Source organism: Acanthochromis polyacanthus, chromosome 3 (assembly GCF_021347895.1).
Source record: "Acanthochromis polyacanthus isolate Apoly-LR-REF ecotype Palm Island chromosome 3, KAUST_Apoly_ChrSc, whole genome shotgun sequence".
Taxonomy (NCBI): Eukaryota; Metazoa; Chordata; class Actinopteri; family Pomacentridae; genus Acanthochromis; species Acanthochromis polyacanthus.
In genome coordinates, this window is record NC_067115.1 from 26,041,786 (window position 1) to 26,060,554 (window position 18,769).

General features: G+C 40.1%; 1 protein-coding gene across 1 annotated transcript in view; it reads left to right on the forward strand.

The window, feature by feature from the left end:
- Nucleotides 1-18,769, forward strand: part of ctnna2 (catenin (cadherin-associated protein), alpha 2) — a 361,962-nt gene that overhangs the window by 335,291 nt on the left and 7,902 nt on the right. The window contains 3 exon segments of the mRNA XM_022216075.2: nucleotides 4,289-4,402; nucleotides 11,265-11,446; nucleotides 12,263-12,368. Coding sequence (XP_022071767.2) covers nucleotides 4,289-4,402; nucleotides 11,265-11,446; nucleotides 12,263-12,368 — 402 coding nt within the window.

The following is an 18,769-nucleotide window of genomic DNA, read 5'->3' on the forward strand; positions in this document are numbered from 1 at the left end:
GTAATATACTTGAGCTTCACCCATTGACTGTATAAATAAGGCTTCACCGAACTCCCGCATCCTCTGATTTCCGGCGCTCTAGGAGCCTATCCGTTGCGCTGATTGGTTGTATACCTACCCAATTGCTGCAGAGTGATTTGAAAGACAACCTTTTAGCCCGCCTCCCTCCCTGTCGAGAGTTCCTAGACCCTTGTGTCTTCAGACCTGGGTCTAGCGCGGCTACGTAAATCTACCATCACTATACTACACATACTATGGTGCTTTTACACTTTAATTATCGATTTGGAAATATTTTATCTATGAGAATAAAATCTCTTGGGCCTGCTGGTGGACCTAACTGTGACATTCTCACTTTTGCTACACATCTTTAGGTCGATTTTGGCATGGCAAACTGTGCTGCTGGCTGTTGTAGATGATAATAGATACTCAAAAATACATCAGCGCAAAGGACTGGGAAAAGTAGCATTGAAATCTACAATTCAATCAAACTCCCATTTGGGATGTCACACCTGTCATATGATCTGTTCTGTGAAGCTGGCAGAACACTTTACAGCATGTCATGATAAAAATGCAGCATAACAACCAGATACCAGCCGCTCTACTGCCTCAAACACCCACCGCGACGTTACCGTATCTGCATTTTTCACCCGAACTGGCCCTCTTCTCTTCACCATGTAATTCATTTATTCAACTTTATGCAGGCTGGAAGGTTTCCCAGTGTAGCTATGGAAAAAAAATCTAATTATGGAAAATAATTTGATGTTGGTAAATAATGTAAAACAGGCAGCTTTGAACTGCCCGGGACCAGCTGGCTTCATAATCCTATCCAAGTTCAATTACTTTCTGAGGAAACAACTTGGAAGATCCTTGCTTTCTCTGTTGTCTGACTCCATCATATAGATAGCAAATGTTGGTGCCACATGTAATAGTTTTTTTGTGTGTGTGTGTGAGGTATTTTTCTCCCACTTAAACAGAGTAATAGCTCCTTTAGAATTTTACAGCGTAGATCTCACGAGCAGTCAGTGGATTACGAAACCAATTCTCCACAGTGTTTAAAAATTGAGGCGGATCTTGAGACGAGTGTAAAGTGTAATGAAAGTTCTTGAAAACATAGTTGTTTCCTGGCCTTTATGTACCCTGTACTCACACATACACACTGACACACACTCAGAGCATAGGGGGATAGAGCACTGAACAGAAGCGAACATGTATGAAATTGAGCAGTGGTTAGAGACTGTAATATAACCAATATTTACACACTTTTCCAGTGTTTCCCAGTGTGTCTGACACAGAAAGTTCAACTTGTACTGGATGTGCAGATCAAAAACGAGCGCTGCATTAGGAAAAAAAAATGAAAGGAGCTGAATTGACAGGCTCATGCTGTTTCAGCTACCAGTGAGATGCTGAACGTTCATCTCACCCGGCTGGTTTTAGAAAGAGATCCTTGAGTTTAAAGGTTTATCAGAAGCTAAACACTGCTCACACATTTTTAACAGGGAGGCAGGATTTTTCCAAGCCTGAAAAGTTATTATGTAAAGATAATGATTTTGTTCTCGGTTGCAACTTTGAAGAAAAAAAAAGACAAGGCAGAAGTCTCCACAGTGAGTCGCCCTCTAAGTGAGCGCCTCTGCAGTGACCTCACTGAAATGAATGAGGGGGCTGCATTTTGTCACACAGTCTTAATGTCACTGTGAACATGACTTGAGTCAGACCGTGTTACATTGTGCAATTTAATACTAGGAGCAAACTCCACAATATTTTTCCGATGGAGAAAAAGCAAAGCTACACTGACTTCTATGGTTTAAACATTCCATGTACTTTTGACAACACCCATCGTCACCAGCGTTCAGGTGAAGCTATTTGTGCATGTTAGCACACCCAGCTAAAATGTAGCATGATGCTATGGTGCATCTCTGCTGCACATGGTGTTAAATAAGTTATTTTTACCACTAGCTCTGATACTGTATCAGATTGGTTGAAGTTACTCTTCAAGTTAGTGTCCTAAAAGCCAGCGTCACGAAGCTAGTCGATAACGGATTTCATTACAGTTTTGTAGTTCAGCTTTAATCTAACTCTGTTATGAGAGATTGTTCACCCAACCATATCCAGTAACAATAAATCAAGTGCATTTTTTCACTTCAGAGCAAGATAAGATTGGTGTTTTCAAAGGGAATATTGGTAAAGTGAGAAGGATCTGATTTTGACTAGCGAAATAGGAATAGAGGCTAAAACTACACAAAGTAAATGATGCATCAAATACGTTTTCATGCAAATTGAAGCAATGTTCAATCAAATAATAAAATCAATCAAACTGTATACGAAATTGTCAACATCTACATTGGAATAAACTGATGAAATTGTACTTTTTAAGCTTTTAATACAAATTAGTATAATAAAGGAGAAACAGGGAATAGACAGGAAAAATTATGTTGGTATGAAGAAAGAGTATTTCTACTCGGGGACAAATATTAAGTCTTTTTTGTCATTCATTAAAGCAAAGTGGACACATGTTTTGTTTTTATTTTGCAATTGTCACATCATTAAATCTATTGAAAGACAACCGATCACGCTGTGTCAACTACTCCTGGGAATGCAAAGAGAGAAAGAAATTCAGCACAATTGGCAGCCTGTTGCTGCCATAGATTGTGATCTACAGTTGTTTTGTAGAAGTCCTATGTTATAGCCAATGTGTGCAGTGTGCTTGTGTAAAACTAAATTAAATTTATTGAATTAAGTGTGACGTAATTATTCAGGCAGCACTCTTTTGCTGGTTTTTGCTCGGATAACTTTGAATGCAGGGCTTTTTTATTTATTTTTTTGTCAGCTTTGCGTAGGAATGCCACTATTTGTGTAATTTTCAATCCCATTCAAAGGAGTTTTATTGGCATGGCATCTTCAGGACGTGTTGTTGCCAAAGATCAAGCCATCCTGCATGTGTCACCACTGTTCAAATTGAGCCAACGTCATCAGATCAAAAAGTCTGTGTTGAATCTTAATCAGAGAGATAGCCCTTTAAAACCTGCAGAACAAAATAAAAATGCATATCAAGCATTCAGTCACTCGCTTTGTGCCGATACAAAACTATAGAAGAATTACAGTACATAGTAATTCCAGTTGCTTTATTTCATGAAAGGCCACAAATGGATTGTTCTCCAGATGCTTTTGAAGTGTTTTAGCACGGTGGATTCAGGCTGTATATTTACTTTATTACACACCACAAAGGCACTGACAGCTGGCTTTTCCTTTCCTCTGTTATCTTTGCAGCTCTCTACTAAATCTAATACGTTAATGCTCTCAGTTTGATAAAGAAAGTACCTATAATTCAGAATTTTTACATTTGGGGTGACACTTTTCAAAGAGTGTCACCCATGTGGTTTTTAATTTGACAGAAGACCTTCGGTAACCAAAAGACGTGCCAAAAAACAACCAAAAAGCCTGATTGGCACACCAAAAGAAGAATGGCCCATTTCAGAATAATGTTTGATTATTGGATTATCATTATTGTCTCATTAATGTATTCACCACTTTAATGTTGCTGATTTTAATGACTTTATTTACTATTGGGTAGTTTCAATATTTCCCCTTGGAGATCAAAAATGGATCTTAATCAAATAACGCTACATCAGAATTCATTTGTTGATTGTATTTTGCATTATTAATCTGAATACACAAAGTAGTGTTTAAGTTATCAAATAAATGCAGTGCAGTCAAAAGCACAATATTTACCTCTGAATTTTAGTAGAGTATACAGTGAAGGTAGAAGAGAAAATGTCGAGTAAAATACAAGTGCCCTAAATACCTGAGTAAATGTATAATTTTAATTTACAATCTACAGTTTCATTTAGCAGAGGCTTTTATACAACACAACACAAGTAAGGATCTAGTAAGGACAAATGTACGTAGGTACTTGACATCGCTGCATACAGAATACCATCAAGCCATTCTCTTTTCTTTTTTTTTCAATATGTGCTTGAGCACTACACCCTTGTCCTTTGAAACTGTTTTTTTTTTTTTTCCAGAATTAGACTCTTTAGTTGTGTGACTTCTCTTTCAGTTATATGCTGAGTTTGGTTTGAGCTAAAACTCCAGATGAGGCACTGAATACTGAAAACAGCACTGGAGGATGTATAAAAAAGAACTTAAGATTTCAGCACCATGGGGTTTGAAGGCAAAGAAAACTGCCCTTTTAACTGCCAATTTAGGAGGGTTTTTTTTCTTCTTCTTTTTCAGTTTTTCTCTCGACCTCTGACCGATTGCCTGACTTTGTCTTTGTGTTTCTTTCTCACAGACACCAGAGGAGCTGGAAGATGACTCTGACTTTGAACAGGAAGACTATGATACTCGCAGCAGGACTAGTGTCCAGACTGAAGATGACCAACTTATTGCTGGACAGAGTGCTCGGGTAAGTGATATTCACTTCCCCACTGTGCTGCAGCTTCTTAAATGTGCCTCAGTTATGGAATCTGGCATTAAAAAGGTACAGAAAAAAAAGGAAATTGGGTAATAAGCGGGCAGGAAGCCCAAATTTTTCATATACATGACTGCAGTGTTGCTGCTTCAGCAGTAAACTGAGGTGAACTTCATTCCAGCCCAACATCCACCCCTGTCCCTGGCTGTACTTTAATCAATTCATCCAACTAGTTCAACTTACATATCATGAATGTCCATTGAAATTATCCTAACAAGCATTATTATTTTAAGTAAACACTATTTAGGGATAGCAGGTGTACAATTACAATCACAAACCAAAGTAATTACCAAATTCCCTCCAGACGCTGGCCAAAACATACAGTCTAGTACTGTGCCAAAGCTTCAGTCATGATCACCAGGGTCTGGGCTTTGTTGCACATTAGCAATTTTTCACTTGGGCCCAGCTTAAAGAACATTAACAGGGTATCAGTGCTTGCTTCCCTCCAGCAACACAGAGGCTCTAGCGGTGTGTTGCATGTTGAATGGATTGTGGAAGGCAGGAGTGTGACTTGGCCCAATGCCTCTCCCTGTGGCACAGGCCAGCATTACACTGCCTGCCTGGGTGTCTGCACAGTCTGCACACATAGGGGTAATGAATTGTAAAAAGGGGTGAATGTATAAAATCATAACAGCAGCTTGATGTAGCTAAATGTACGTACAGCAACAACCCCCATCGTGTTGCTCTGTGATACTTTAATTGTTAGATCCTTAAGGCTTGCTAAAGGATGCCGCATTATAAAAGGATTATATAATATTTCCAGGTCAGTGGCCACTGTGGCCACCAGTAGCAGCAGTAATGAGGCAATGATTTAAGCTAAATTATGCTATAACAATAGCAAAAGTCAGCAAAACTGACTCAGTAATGGTAGTTATACATTCACCACCATGATCTACAGGGTGATTTTGACGATCTAAGACTGAACTTTTAAGTTTAGTTGATTAATGTGTTTTTTTTTTAAATTAAGTGGAATAAATAAATAAATTCAACTTTTCATTTGTAAGAAAACTGAATTATTTTTGAGGTTACATAGTCTTCATGCCTCTCTATTTTCCCTGTCACTACTTGTCTCGCTGCTTTTTCAAAACTATCCAACAAATACAAGGTCTCTGTGAAAGGTCCAATCTATTATAAAATGTTGCATCACTTGGCAGTATCTTCAAGTAATTGCTGCCAACAAATCCCTACAAGTAAACAACAAAATATGCTGTTTATCATTGCCTTGCAATTAGGGAAAGGTATCTGTCATGGTTTAAAGAGAGCAATGTGGACTCTCTTGGAAACAGGAAACAAATAACAGTCGCCTGTGAGGCAAATCACACATTATGTTGACCTATCCTTCCACCATAACTTCTTCCTTCCCATTATGTGACTGTATAACAACTTGTGCTACTTCTGCCTTTGATCCTGAGAGAAGGGAGTCAGAATCCAAATTAGAAGCCCTTGTCAGTTACACCTGTGTCATATTAGGCATTTATTGGCACTGTTATTTTGTGTGTTTATTTATATATATTGTATATGTTCGATTTTCCTCTGCCCATAGATAGTCAAGGAGGCAGCAAGTGTTTTATTAATCATCTCAACTGATGAACTATAAAAGTTTATAGCATTGAGTGCCCAGTAGCTGCTCCAGCATGACTGTGGGGGTCCTTGGTGTGAAGTACTTTGAGTTTGTTGTATGTATACTCCCACTAAGGCACCCACAGCGTAGCATTGCGGAGCCATCTGAGCTTAGATGCTCCAACGCTTGCACACAAAGGAGCTTCACAGCACCGAACTGTTAACTAGTTTTCCTGGCACTCAGCAGTGCTTTGAGTGGGCAGCTTTTCTTGGGAACAGTTTGAAGTCGCAACACGTCTCTTTGTCATAACTTGTTACTGTAATACAGTGATTTAAGGTGCGTTAAAGGGCGACTTGATTGCATTTGATGATTGTTCACACACACAGTAATTGGCAACCCGTGAAGCTGAGCAAAAAAGATGTGCCGTATAATGTATCACAGCATATTATCAAATGTGATTACGCCTGTGTGCATTTAGTTTTCTTTATTGTCTAGTGCACACTATGCATCTGGCATAGAGACAGAGCTTCTCACACTGATGTTGCCTGTTTTTCCAATCATACATACTGTTACATCCTCGGAGATTAAACATTTAAACATTTAGAAGGCAAGCACACCCATAAAAGATGTGTTTGCTGTGAATCACTGGTGATCTGCCCAGTCGGCCTCAGCCTGTCGTGTCAGGATAAGGCTTGCTGTCCTCTCACGGTCATGCCAAGTCCATGCTGGTGCTCTGCGTTTCTATTCAAACAGACAAGAGGAAGCGTAATCCATTTTCTCCATAGGAGCTGACATGAGCACACGAAGGTTTACAGTCATGATCCCTCCGAGCCCCTCCAGCGTGCGGGTATCACACACTGGACACAGGCGTGATATCTTCCTCTCACTCTCTCAATCTCAACGTCTCTCTCTTGCTCACCGCAGACAAAAAATCAAATCAAGTCCAGGGCAGTCTCAGGAGCCTTTGCTCCCCCAGCTTTGCCTTGTGCGGTGCTCCACTTGTCACTTGTATTACCCTTATGCATAAAGCTAAGTTATTAGAGCAAACGTGCATAATGAGGAGGCAGAAAAACACACAAGGGAAGGAGGCCTGTATATAGTGTCTCTGTCAGCTATGGATAACGCACAGAGAGCCGAACACAAAGCCCCCCCCCACCCCCCGTCGACCCCGAACACACACCAAACATCTCGTAACACAGTGATTGGATAACACTGTTGATAGGTCATCCATAAAATTGAACTCTGAGTGTCTGGGCAGTTTATTTCAAATGAAACAAATTAAAGTCATTTCAAGACGCCGCACTTGGTGAAGAAACCCGGAAAGCGCTCTAATCCCTGCAGACGTAGCCGAGTCGCAGAGTGTATTGGCACAGCACTCCCTCGGCCGGATTTGCCACTATGTTAAGCTCCCAAGGCCCGCTCCTTGTTGTTATCAGTAAAGTAGGGAAAGGGATTTGGGGATAAGTGAATTCTAGAGCAGGGTTGGAGGGGGTTGTGGGGATGGGGAAGAGGGGCGTTTCACCGAGGGCCTTCCTGCTCCCCCTGACGTCCCGACTGGCTCATGTGTTTACCCCTGTGCTGCAGCTTTCTTTTGTGCTCAGAACCCCTTTCTCTCTGCCTTCCTCCCTGACGCTTGCTCTTTTGGCACACCATTTTCAGAGTGAATTGCTGCACTCACCAAATCCCCCACGCTCTCTCCCCAACCTCCCTTGATCCCTAATTTTAGAGAAGGAGTTTTCAGTCCAGACTGTTGAGTTTCAAGAGACTTTTTGGTCCCTTTCGCTGTTTGGGAGGATAGTTTGCCTTGGTTTTTAATGCAGTCCTCATATGCACTCACAGAAATAGCAACAAGAGACGTAGGCTGTGTCCGAAATCGCATACTAACGTACTACATACTACATTCTCAATGAGTATATACTGTATACTACGTACTATAACTATGATTAGAATGCCGACCGTTCACACTGTAGTATACTACTCCGTTTCCCATAATGCATTTCAAACCTCCGACGACAAAAACCGGAAGTACGGCTATCAAATATCTCGGCTGAATGCCGGCTTCAGGTCGATTTTACGCTAACAAACAGTCGCATAATTAATGTGGCAATTTCAAGCCGGCACTCCTCATGCAGTTATTAGCCAGATTGTGCGAATCGTTTCAACTGTAGCTGCAGGCTACTCGAGGTAGCTGCTACTTGTTCTGTATGCAAAGCGAGCTGCTGCAACTAGCTGCTAGCATTCAGTGGCACGTTGTGAGGCGTCTGACAAATTTAAAACGTTGGTCAGAAAACGCCTATTTCTCAAATCTGTGGGGTGATTAGGATGACTACTTAACCACATAAAATAAAATAAAAATCGCCCCGGTCCGGCCACATATCCCGCGGAGGCTTGCATTTCGGTGGATAGCTCGTAAAGCATTATGGGGCGGTTGAGTATGACTAGTGTGGTCACCGCGCATACTTAAAATTTTTCTGGATATAGTATACATCCGGGTATTTCTCGCGTACTCAATCTTTTCATACTATCCAATGTGAACGCACTACATACTTATTTTGACGTCACATTTAGTATGAGTAGTACGTTAGTATGCGATTTCGGACACAGCCGTAGTCTGATTCTCAGTTTATGCTACCATTTATTAGACTTATTACAGTGACCTTTAGCAGAATCATACTTTTTTTTCTAAATGTGCCATTGTTGGGTATAATTATAAAAATAAGTAAATAATTGATGCACCACCAGTTGGTTGCAGGAGTGACAGACAGCAAAACCCTGATAACTACCTCTGAATCCTGAGGTCAGAAAGTTCTGCCTAATGTCACAGTGTACTCACTGGTGTTGCTGTTGGCTGCTATTGCAGTGCAGCTTTGCCTGAATTATGTTGTTGGCCTCACTAAAAAATGAACACGCAATCAACAAAACGTATCCTCGGGAGCTCCTGACGTGCTTGAACCACAAACTGAGCACACAAGCATCCTTAAGGTGTCTGGGCTGAAATGCCTTTTGTGACTGCCAAGGCTATTTTTTTTATAAATATTCAAAGATTTGCATTTAAGAACAGGTTGCAACTGAAATAAAACTTCTTTTTATATAGCACACAGTAAGTGGTGTTTCAAAGGACAAACAACATCCTCAGTGAGCCAGGCATGCAGAAAAAATATTATGTGAATGTAAGCTACAGGATGTGTAGGTATTGATATTTGGTGCATGCAGACCCCTCCCTACCGGTAGATGCTGGGGTTGAGGTGGGCCTGTTGAAATGCTGTAAGTGCTATCAGTGGCAGCAGTAGAAATGTAGATTCTGGTTAGCGGTGTGGCAGCAGCTACGCAGTGAAAGAGTGAGCAGAGCATCAGACTACCCTAGAAAAGAATTAATTTATGCAACACTTTAACACATCAGAAGGCAAATGGAAGTAGCTATTCTGACTAGCCGCATTCAAAATCAGTGAAAAGCTGGCACTCACTGACAGGCAGCATCCAAACAGTTTATACCAGTGCACACTCATGGGAAGACTAGAGGGCGTCCGTGGTGTTTCACTTGATTGCACACAGAAAACATGATGTTCAAACACGATGTCCCAAAGTTCAAACTCAGCAGACTCACTTTAGCACATCTGGCCAGTTACCGTTCCAAAAAAAAAAAATAATCAAGGAATTGTCTTCTTAGTGATTTAAGCCATTGATAGGTATGTGTATTGTGGATGGGTTTATAGTAGATGTTCAGTCCTAGATTAAATAAATGATGGTGCAGAGGCCCCAGAGCACCTGCGCCACAATAACTCACAGCGATGCATGCAAGCATACCTGCAATGCTGAATCGCTTGTGTGTTTTAAATTGTTTATTCCTCATTGTGCCGCCTAAATACATATTAACTTGGTATTTGTTTTAAATGTGAGCAGCGTTTTCACCCCACATGCTGTTTAATGGGATTTGCTTCCACGCTCTTGTTTGTGTGTCTTGGCACCAGCACCAGAGGAAATCTACACTGGGCTTGAGGGGGCTGGTTTTGCTTGTTTGTTTATGCCGTTCGGGGTTTTTTTTTTTTTCTTTTTTTCAAGCTAACCGCCATCAAAGCTTTGCGCCACTCTGCTTACACAGTGATCAGCAGGCCAAAGCTCATGGACGCATCTGTTGGCCTCTGATGAGAAAGTTGTGCCTCCATGATTCTCTATTTTTGTCTGTAATTTCAATTCTCCCTTTTTCACTGCGCCCACCCTCCCATCCCTGCTTATTTTCTTTCGAAGAATTTCAAGACGACAAGTCATCTATATTTTTTGTTATTTCACTTTCCTCTTGACATATCTACCAGGGGACCGGAGAAAAGTGACGCACTTTCTCAGTGAGCTCACCCCACACCCCCACACCAGCTTTGCTGTGAAGACAGGGAATCAGGAAGAGGGAAAAAGAGAACTAGGGTGATTATTTCATTAAGAGAATAGCAATTCTTGGAGGGCAATCAATAATAGATGAGGTTAAAAAACAATGGTGACTTTTCTCTTTTTACTGTACTCGTTTTCTCCCTCTGTCTCTCGAGTCAATAGAATCGACCTAATGGAAACCAGGTTACTCTTCCTTCCATCTCACCTCCCTGACATAATGTTGAACAAATGCATTATTCATTCTCTGGTCTAAGAAGCGAGGTAATTATACATTTATCTCCCAAATAATACCGGGTCCTTACTGCGCCTGTGACCTTGCCACAAGATTTATGCCATTTTGGAGCTGCCCCCAAAGGCCGCTGAGAGAGCAAATGTATTCTCATAGAGGGGAAAAAAAATGAAGGCAAAAATGGATTTGCTTTTTATGAGTATAAGATGTCAGGGGGTTTGAAAAGGTCCAGTCATTAAACGTAAAGTTTAGAACTTTATTTTGAAGCGCTTCAGAAGGGCAGGAATAGTCAGACTCCAAACTTAATGTTCAAGTTTTGTAGAGGGGATTAAAAAGTACACCGCTCAGAAAAAAAATGTAACAAATGGTGCAACAGCTCTCCGTTTATATTCAGTCCTTTATTCTGTTTCTCCTTAACTAATCCCTCTTCTTTTTAGCCCCTTTCCACATTTCCCTCCCTCTCCCTCTCCAACCTTATCTACTGCCTTTACCTTAATTCTCCTCCTCTGGCATTTCCCTCATTCTGAAGCATCTTGCCAATTTATTCTGCCCAAATATACTCATTCACAGTGTCTTCATTCTCCTCTAATGCTTTTGTTTCTCCCCTGCTCCTGTGCTGCCTGCAGGCCATCATGGCACAGCTTCCCCAGGAGGAGAAGGCGAAGATTGCAGAGCAGGTTGAGAGCTTCAGACAGGAGAAGTGCAAGCTAGATGCAGAAGTCGCCAAGTGGGACGACAACGGCAATGACATCATTGTATTAGCCAAGCAGATGTGTATGATCATGATGGAGATGACAGACTTCACCAGGTAAAACTGACACTAGCATATATTTTTTAAACTGCTTCTGTGACAAAGACATACTGTAATATGTTTGAGTTAGAGTCCTGTCACTTGTATTTATCTCTCAGTCTCCACCCATCTGAGCTCAACATACCTTGGAAGTCCTTAATTCCTCATTGATGGTTATCTGTCTCATGTATGTTAGCTGTGATCCACTATACAATTATAAGGCAGAGAACAAACTAAAAACAACAGAATCAATACAAATCAGAGCCATGATTACTCATGAGTGTTTGTGACTGCCCTGCTGTGACTGCACCATTATTACTTGGCATTGACCCCAGTGACTCAGACTGGCATGGACAAACTGAATGGAATTTTCAGCTTAGCACTTGCTAAAAATGAGACATCAGGCAAACACAGTTATCTTAGCCGTATTCATTTTTCCTGTGGCTGAAAACAGAGAAAACACAACACAGACCGCAGATTCTTCCTGTCAGGTTTTTTTTTTTTTTTTTGATGTAGCAACTCTGAAAAATCTCTTGTTTTGGTTCTTAAAGCTTAACTTATCTGTTTCCTTGTGCTTCACATCATCTTAGATGCATCATTAGAGACAAAGGTAGACTGTATTTGTGGCATCCATTATCGAGGAGATCTTGTATTTTTGGTTGATTCTAATGTCAGATATCCCTGCTGTCAGCGACAACAAATTAGCCTCTGTATCAACATGTCTAACACTGGGGTGAACCCAGTCTTTAAAGGGAAGCTCTGTCAGCCCCCTGCCTCTGCAGCTTCACCCACAATCCATTTTTTCCTCCTCTCTCACTCCTTGAATTTTCCCAGAGGCAAAGGCCCCCTGAAGAACTCCTCAGATGTGATCAACGCCGCTAAGAAGATTGCAGAGGCTGGTTCCAGGATGGACAAATTGGCCCGCGCTGTTGCAGATCAGGTAGCTTTGCAACTCTGTTTGTGTCTGTCCCTGACATTTTTGGCTGAAAGTGTCTCCGACTGCTTCACGGTAACTGACGGACGAGCAAATTTCGAGTCTCAGTAAGTGGGCATGGCCAATGGGAATCTTTAATGTGGGAATTGACAAGCCTAGCTGGAGCAGTGGGCTGTGGTGCTGCATGACTTTGTCTCCCAATGGGGCCAACACTGAGAGAGCAAGACAGCAGAACCAAGTTGTGTCTCTAATATAATTAGCTCCCAACCAAGGTGTTGCATTCATTATCAGATGAGTACCTCTCTAAAACACGCTGACAGGCCATTTTCAATATCTAATCAATCAGTGCTGTGCCGAGGGAAGAGAAAAGGGGGGGAAGGTGTGTATGTGTGTGTACAGCAAATGAAGTGGGAGGTATTTGGAAATGCTAGCAGCACTCCAGGTAATGCATAATGCTCTTCTTCATTTCATCTGTCTCTAATAAGAAGTGAGAACAAACTTAGGCTGAAGACTCGCTGATTTATTAAGGCAGCCTGTTGTCATTGTAATTGCAACTGCTGTTAGCCAGAAAGCCCTTGGAATAATTATTGTTGGTTTCAGTATCACACGCTGGGCTTCTATCCAGTGCTGCTGAGCTGAAGAAAATGCTGGAGCTCACATCAAAATTTTGTCACAATAGTGAAATCTTTTTTTCAGAAATCCTGCAGGTACGTGCATGTCCATTCAATATTGCTAACTTTTTAGTTTGTATTTTTTTTTAAATCCTGCATTAACAGCTTTTTTTTTGACCCAACAGCTCTGACAGTACTGCATATGTCACCATATAACACTGATAAGGCAACCATATAAGCAGTTACCTGTTCACACTTCCAGTTGAAATGGAGCAATGTAATTCCAGTATTCATTCCTTTTTAGCTCTTTTTTGGTCTTTGCTAACTGCTAAACTCCTAAAAACGATCAGCTATTTAGCTGTTAAATGCTACATTGCATTTACAAGCTAGTCACAACATCTGTCCACTGCTTGGTGCCGAGCTTGTAGCTTACATCTGGTTTATTGGAGTTTGGGTTTGTTGAGTTGTTTATTTGCTTGAAATTGTCCCTGCTGTATCTATAATACTGATGAGAGCAATGAGAGTAAACCAAAACATTATTTTTTTTAATTATTATTATCCCATTCAGACTGTTGCCAAAAAACCAGGAAATACAAGCTTTTACCTTGGTCCATGTACATATTTCTCGTATACATTTTTTTATTAAAATATGCTAAAAAAAAAAAAAAATTAAATGTATTGTTAACTAATAAAAACCGAAGAAGAAAACTAAACTACAAAATACCTTGACCCCAGGGCCAGAGCATGTCATTGTGAAGAGATGTTTTTTTATTTTCTGCAACTGCTTTGCATTTTCTTCATTCCTTGCCTCCTTGTGACAATATGCGGCTTCACGATAATAAATCAGCAAGCCTTCTGCCGTTACCACAGTCCCGAATCCCTGTTAGTTTTTCTAGCTGTAGAGTATGTTAAGCTTTCAACGGTCCAGAAGGCATCTTTAGTCAAAGCTGGCACTTTTCTGCTCGTGTCGCACTGCCCTGCTCTTCAGAGCATATTGCACTACAGAACAAAGTTTCAGGCGACGAATGCATGGCTCTGTTATGTAGTAATTACCACAAACACAGAGATGAAAAGCAAGCATTTCTCTCCCCTCCGTGTAAGCCTTGTGCATGCCTCCATGTGTGAGAACATTTGTCCATGTTTGGGGTTGTGTGCGTGGTTTAGAGCAAGGTCTGGGGCAGAAAGCAGAAAGTAAACAGGGACTTGTATTTGTGTGCCTATGCATTCACTTTTTGGCTCGTAGACTGCCAAGTGATGATCAGTGTTTAACAGGGCTTAGGTGGGAGTGAATCTGTCACATGGCAAATCACTTGCAGAGCCTGTGTCTGAATCAACAGTTGCTCTAATGAAAAGAGCAGGTGGCTTGCCATTTTTAATTCTCACTTAAATGTTTCCTACACCAGTGTTTACTGAATATTCAGAGCCTTCTGCTACACTTCCAGAGACATCAGATCTGTGTAATAAATTGGGACTTCAGGACCTTTTCATTTCCAACCTGTATTTATTGTAAAAGTGTTCATGTGAAGCCTTCGGGATACTTACTTGTCATACCAGTCAGTAAACAGAATGAGTTAATCTAAGTGCACACAGAAAAAGATTGCTTTTATAAAGCTAATGGAATTATACAACAAATAACACAGCCTTGATTACTTCTGATTGCAGAAGAAGACAAGCATTTTGCATTCACACATCATAGTAGGTAACCCATGCTTGTCAAGAACAGTACGCCTTGACAGTAAGAATAAAGGCTGCCCCCCTGCTTTCAGACAAGTCCCTTAAGTAGCAAACCTTGTTGTCATGAGTCTACATCAGCGCTATTGATGAGCACATGTGAAGCAGAAAGCAATTTTGCATGGAAGGGTGGGAGAATGGCAAGCTCTCATAGTCATTTAAGCACAGCACTTGACATAGAGAAACCCCTCGAGGTAACTCACCCCATTTCACTCCAGCAATACCTTTTTTTTTTTTATTTACTCTATTTGTCCCACTGCATTCCCACATGCACTTCATCTCTAAATGCATCACAAATATTAAAGTAATTCTTTTAGTTAAGCATTCAACCTCCTGGTATTCCTCAAACTATCTGTCTCTAATGTGATGGTATAGCTGCGTCATCATTGGTAAGAATAATTACAAGCACAGTGATGAGATATGTTAGAATTTAGATTTTATTTAACATGATAGCACTACACCTGAGTGTCAGGTGTAGTGCAGAACAGTGTTGTCTTATGAATCAGATCATTTAAAAGCACACTGGAAGCATGACGGTGACAAAGGCTAACTCTCAATGAAACAACAGTCAAAATGTGTTTAATTTGCAATCCATAAAAAATTGGACATATAAGGGATCCTCAGTTACCTTCACTTCCTTTACCTCGCTTTTATTGCGGTCGTTTTTTTCAGGCCAAATTCACGAACTTGGTAACCCAGAACACAACACAACTGACACTTTCCTTTGCTGAACTATTGCTTTTGCAGCAATCACTGCGGAAAAGTAAAGACATAACATGGCTTCCAAATGCTGATGGGCATTTTAAAGATCTTTGGGTTTGTCCAGAAATAAAACTGCTCCTGAGGAACGCAAAAAAAGAGAGATCATGTCTATTTATCCACATTTAAACGTGGGTGATGCTCAGTGCTCAGAACAAAGTTGCCATAACATCATGTAAGTGACTGTGGTTTGTGAATAGTGCTGCTAATGTAGGCTTGGTAGGTGTCAGTCAGTTGTGAAAGGCTGTGTAATGATGCAATGAATGAAGACCATGAAAAGACCATATTGATAAACATGAATACATTTTTAAAAAATGTTTTAAGCTAAAAATTATGTGTATTAATAAATTATTATTGTTTTTGTTAGTTCTTATTAATACATTCTGAAAACTTTACCAATATTCATTATATAAATGTAAGCTCAAAAAAGACCCAAGATACGTGTGAATGTTCGAAATACTTCTTATACATTTAGGGTTAAGAATGTATCTTGCTGCGTATTGTATAGGCTAACGCACACCTCTTCTGAATGTTATTCAACAGTAGCAGCAGGTAGCAGTATGCATAGCTCTGTTGAAAATAGGGAGACTTTGACTGCTGAGTAATTGTGCTGCACATTGGATTCACATTTTTATTAATGTTACGCGTGTTGATGGTTGTTCATGTCTTTATATTCATGTGCAGTATGTTAAAGTGTGTCTTGTAATGTAAAGCAGCGCTACATATCAGATGGTTAACACAAGGCCAATATAATGCTACTGGTATTATTCAGATGGAACAAAAAAACTGGGCATTGAGTAAATAGTAGGACTATTTTTAGGTGAGCATTAACGATGTCTAGCGCACTAGCGAGTAATTAGGGCAGCAGGACAGTGTATGTGGTGTGACTGACTAAATAAACTGCAGTACCCATGTTCATTGTAATGAATACATTACACAGTCAGTGCAACTCTGTGGCTCCCTAATATGCCTCTTATAGTACTTGGACAAAATAGAAGTCCGTGCTAGAATTTGGATCTAGTTGTTGCTATTCAGACATCATTTGACAGCAGAATGACTCTATTGTTTGCTTTGTTTTATGGGATATATTGAGAGAAATATTGTATAAAATTTCTTAGAAATCTATAAACATGCTTGTGTTTTTTCACTCCCTTGTAATTACCTTCATTTTCATTGGACTTATGTGAACTTTCAGTTTGAGCATTGAGTAACACCAAAGAACTTTAATTAGTGTCACAGTATTGTTTATAAATCCTGCAAAACACACACAAGTCTCAAGCAAAGTATTCAGACTTCCACGTTTCACTTTAGTTGTCACAGCGGAAGCCTCTGTCGCATTCAGTGCAAAACAACAAGAGCAAAGCTCCTGTCACCTCTACTGACAGCGGTGAAACCAAGTGTGACTGATGTGTAATTAAAAGGCTGCTCGGTAAAAGCAAAAACTACAGTTTAACAGGGACTGGCTGGAGTGGAGTCAGAACCAACTATTTGTGACGATGAATGTTGTTGCTGAGTGAAAGTCTTAGAACGGTCAGCTTTTCAGGAGGAAAAATGTTTGTGTCATAACCAATATGCATTTCTCAGTGTTTTTTCAAGCATTATGTGACCACATTTTCCTGTATTGTCCTTAATGTGTCCTGTATCCCCTGATGCATAAATATGTCATTGTTTTACCCCAATGCCTTTGGTAGTTAATAGCTAAGAGTTCATTTAGAAAATCAGAATATGTCGAGAAAGTAAGTTTTTTTTTTTTTTCCAATTAAAGCATCACATTTACCAAAAATTTGAGTAATGCTGTATTTTTAGTATTTTGGAGGTCATTACTTTCCATTCACCCTCTGGTCCCTGAAAAAAAGTCCGATTTTAGATTCAAATGAAATATTTAATACAGTTAAATGGTCTAAAAAGCTAATGAATGGAAACCAAGCTGTTTTTTGCAAATAATGGGGAAATTGGCTTTTTCTTTTGAGAAAGCCGGTGTGCAAAATGCTCTGGTGAAATCTAACAACAGAAAAAATGGTTTCAGTATGTACTGGAACACAATACTGCTCAGTCCTTGGCGGAGACACCAGGGACTGAATGAGCAAATAGAAAGATTACCAGCTATCTTGAGGTAACTGGCATGTGACAGCTTACCATCGGAGTAGTTGTCCAGTCAGCTAGGAGACGTATTGGGTAACTGTGTGTACCATGCTCCATTTGAATCTGTCATTGTACCATCTTCATGTCATCTGTCATGTTCTCAAATGTTTTTCTTGTCTTTGCCAACTTTTTGCTATTTAATGTATCAAAGATGCAAAAGGTTTAAGGTTCAAGGTTACATTTCACCACCAGGAGAATTTTTTTTTCTCACATATTGACAGAATTGAAATGGACGACGACACCAACAACAAGAAAAGCACTCAGAGAGTGCAGTACTCTGCCAAGGCTGCTCAGTTGTATCATTTCCAAGGGCTGAAATCTTGAAAAACAGTTTGTGGCAGAAATCACGCCAACATAGAACGTGGCCACAAACAAAATGACCTTGTGCTTAGCACAGGTGTGTGTTATGCATGTGTACGTTCGTATGGATAACAAATTGCGTGACCTATATATGTAGCGGGTGGCTGGAATTGATGGGACTCGGAAACATCCCCACAATTTAATCAATTGTTGCTTGTATCATTTCCAACGGATAAGTCCCTGTATGTCCGCAATGGTACATTTGTAGTAGGATCTCAATCATGTGATCGTCAGCAGGTAGATGAGGTAGTTACAGTCATAGACATATATAAAGAGTAGACTCCACATCAACCGCTACTGTCCATTGGGGCTGACGAGCGGTGGGGTCGCCATCTTGGTCCGGTCAGCCGCTCCACTCAGCGCTGTTTGACAGCGCATTTAATCCATCTTAACTCTGAATATTAAACTGATTTTCACGCGTTTTTATTTTTATTTTTGTGCTGCAAACGTCATACATGTAGCTATGATACAGGACAAATGGTTCGGCGTATTTTAATATTCATAGCGGGAATAATAGATAATAATAATAATAGGTAATAGAATATTCTGATATTAAGCTCGACTGTAGACAGGTATTTCACAAACACTGTAAACACACACACACTAATATATGTTAGAGAAGCAGATAATGGCAGTAAAGTCAATTATTTTAATAATTTGAAGAGACAATATATGAATACGCTATATATAAACAAAATACTGACTAATGAACACATTTCTATATAAAACAATATATATATATATCTATGTTATCATTTTCTGATATATCTTTTTAATATATATGTAGGAATTATATTGATAGTC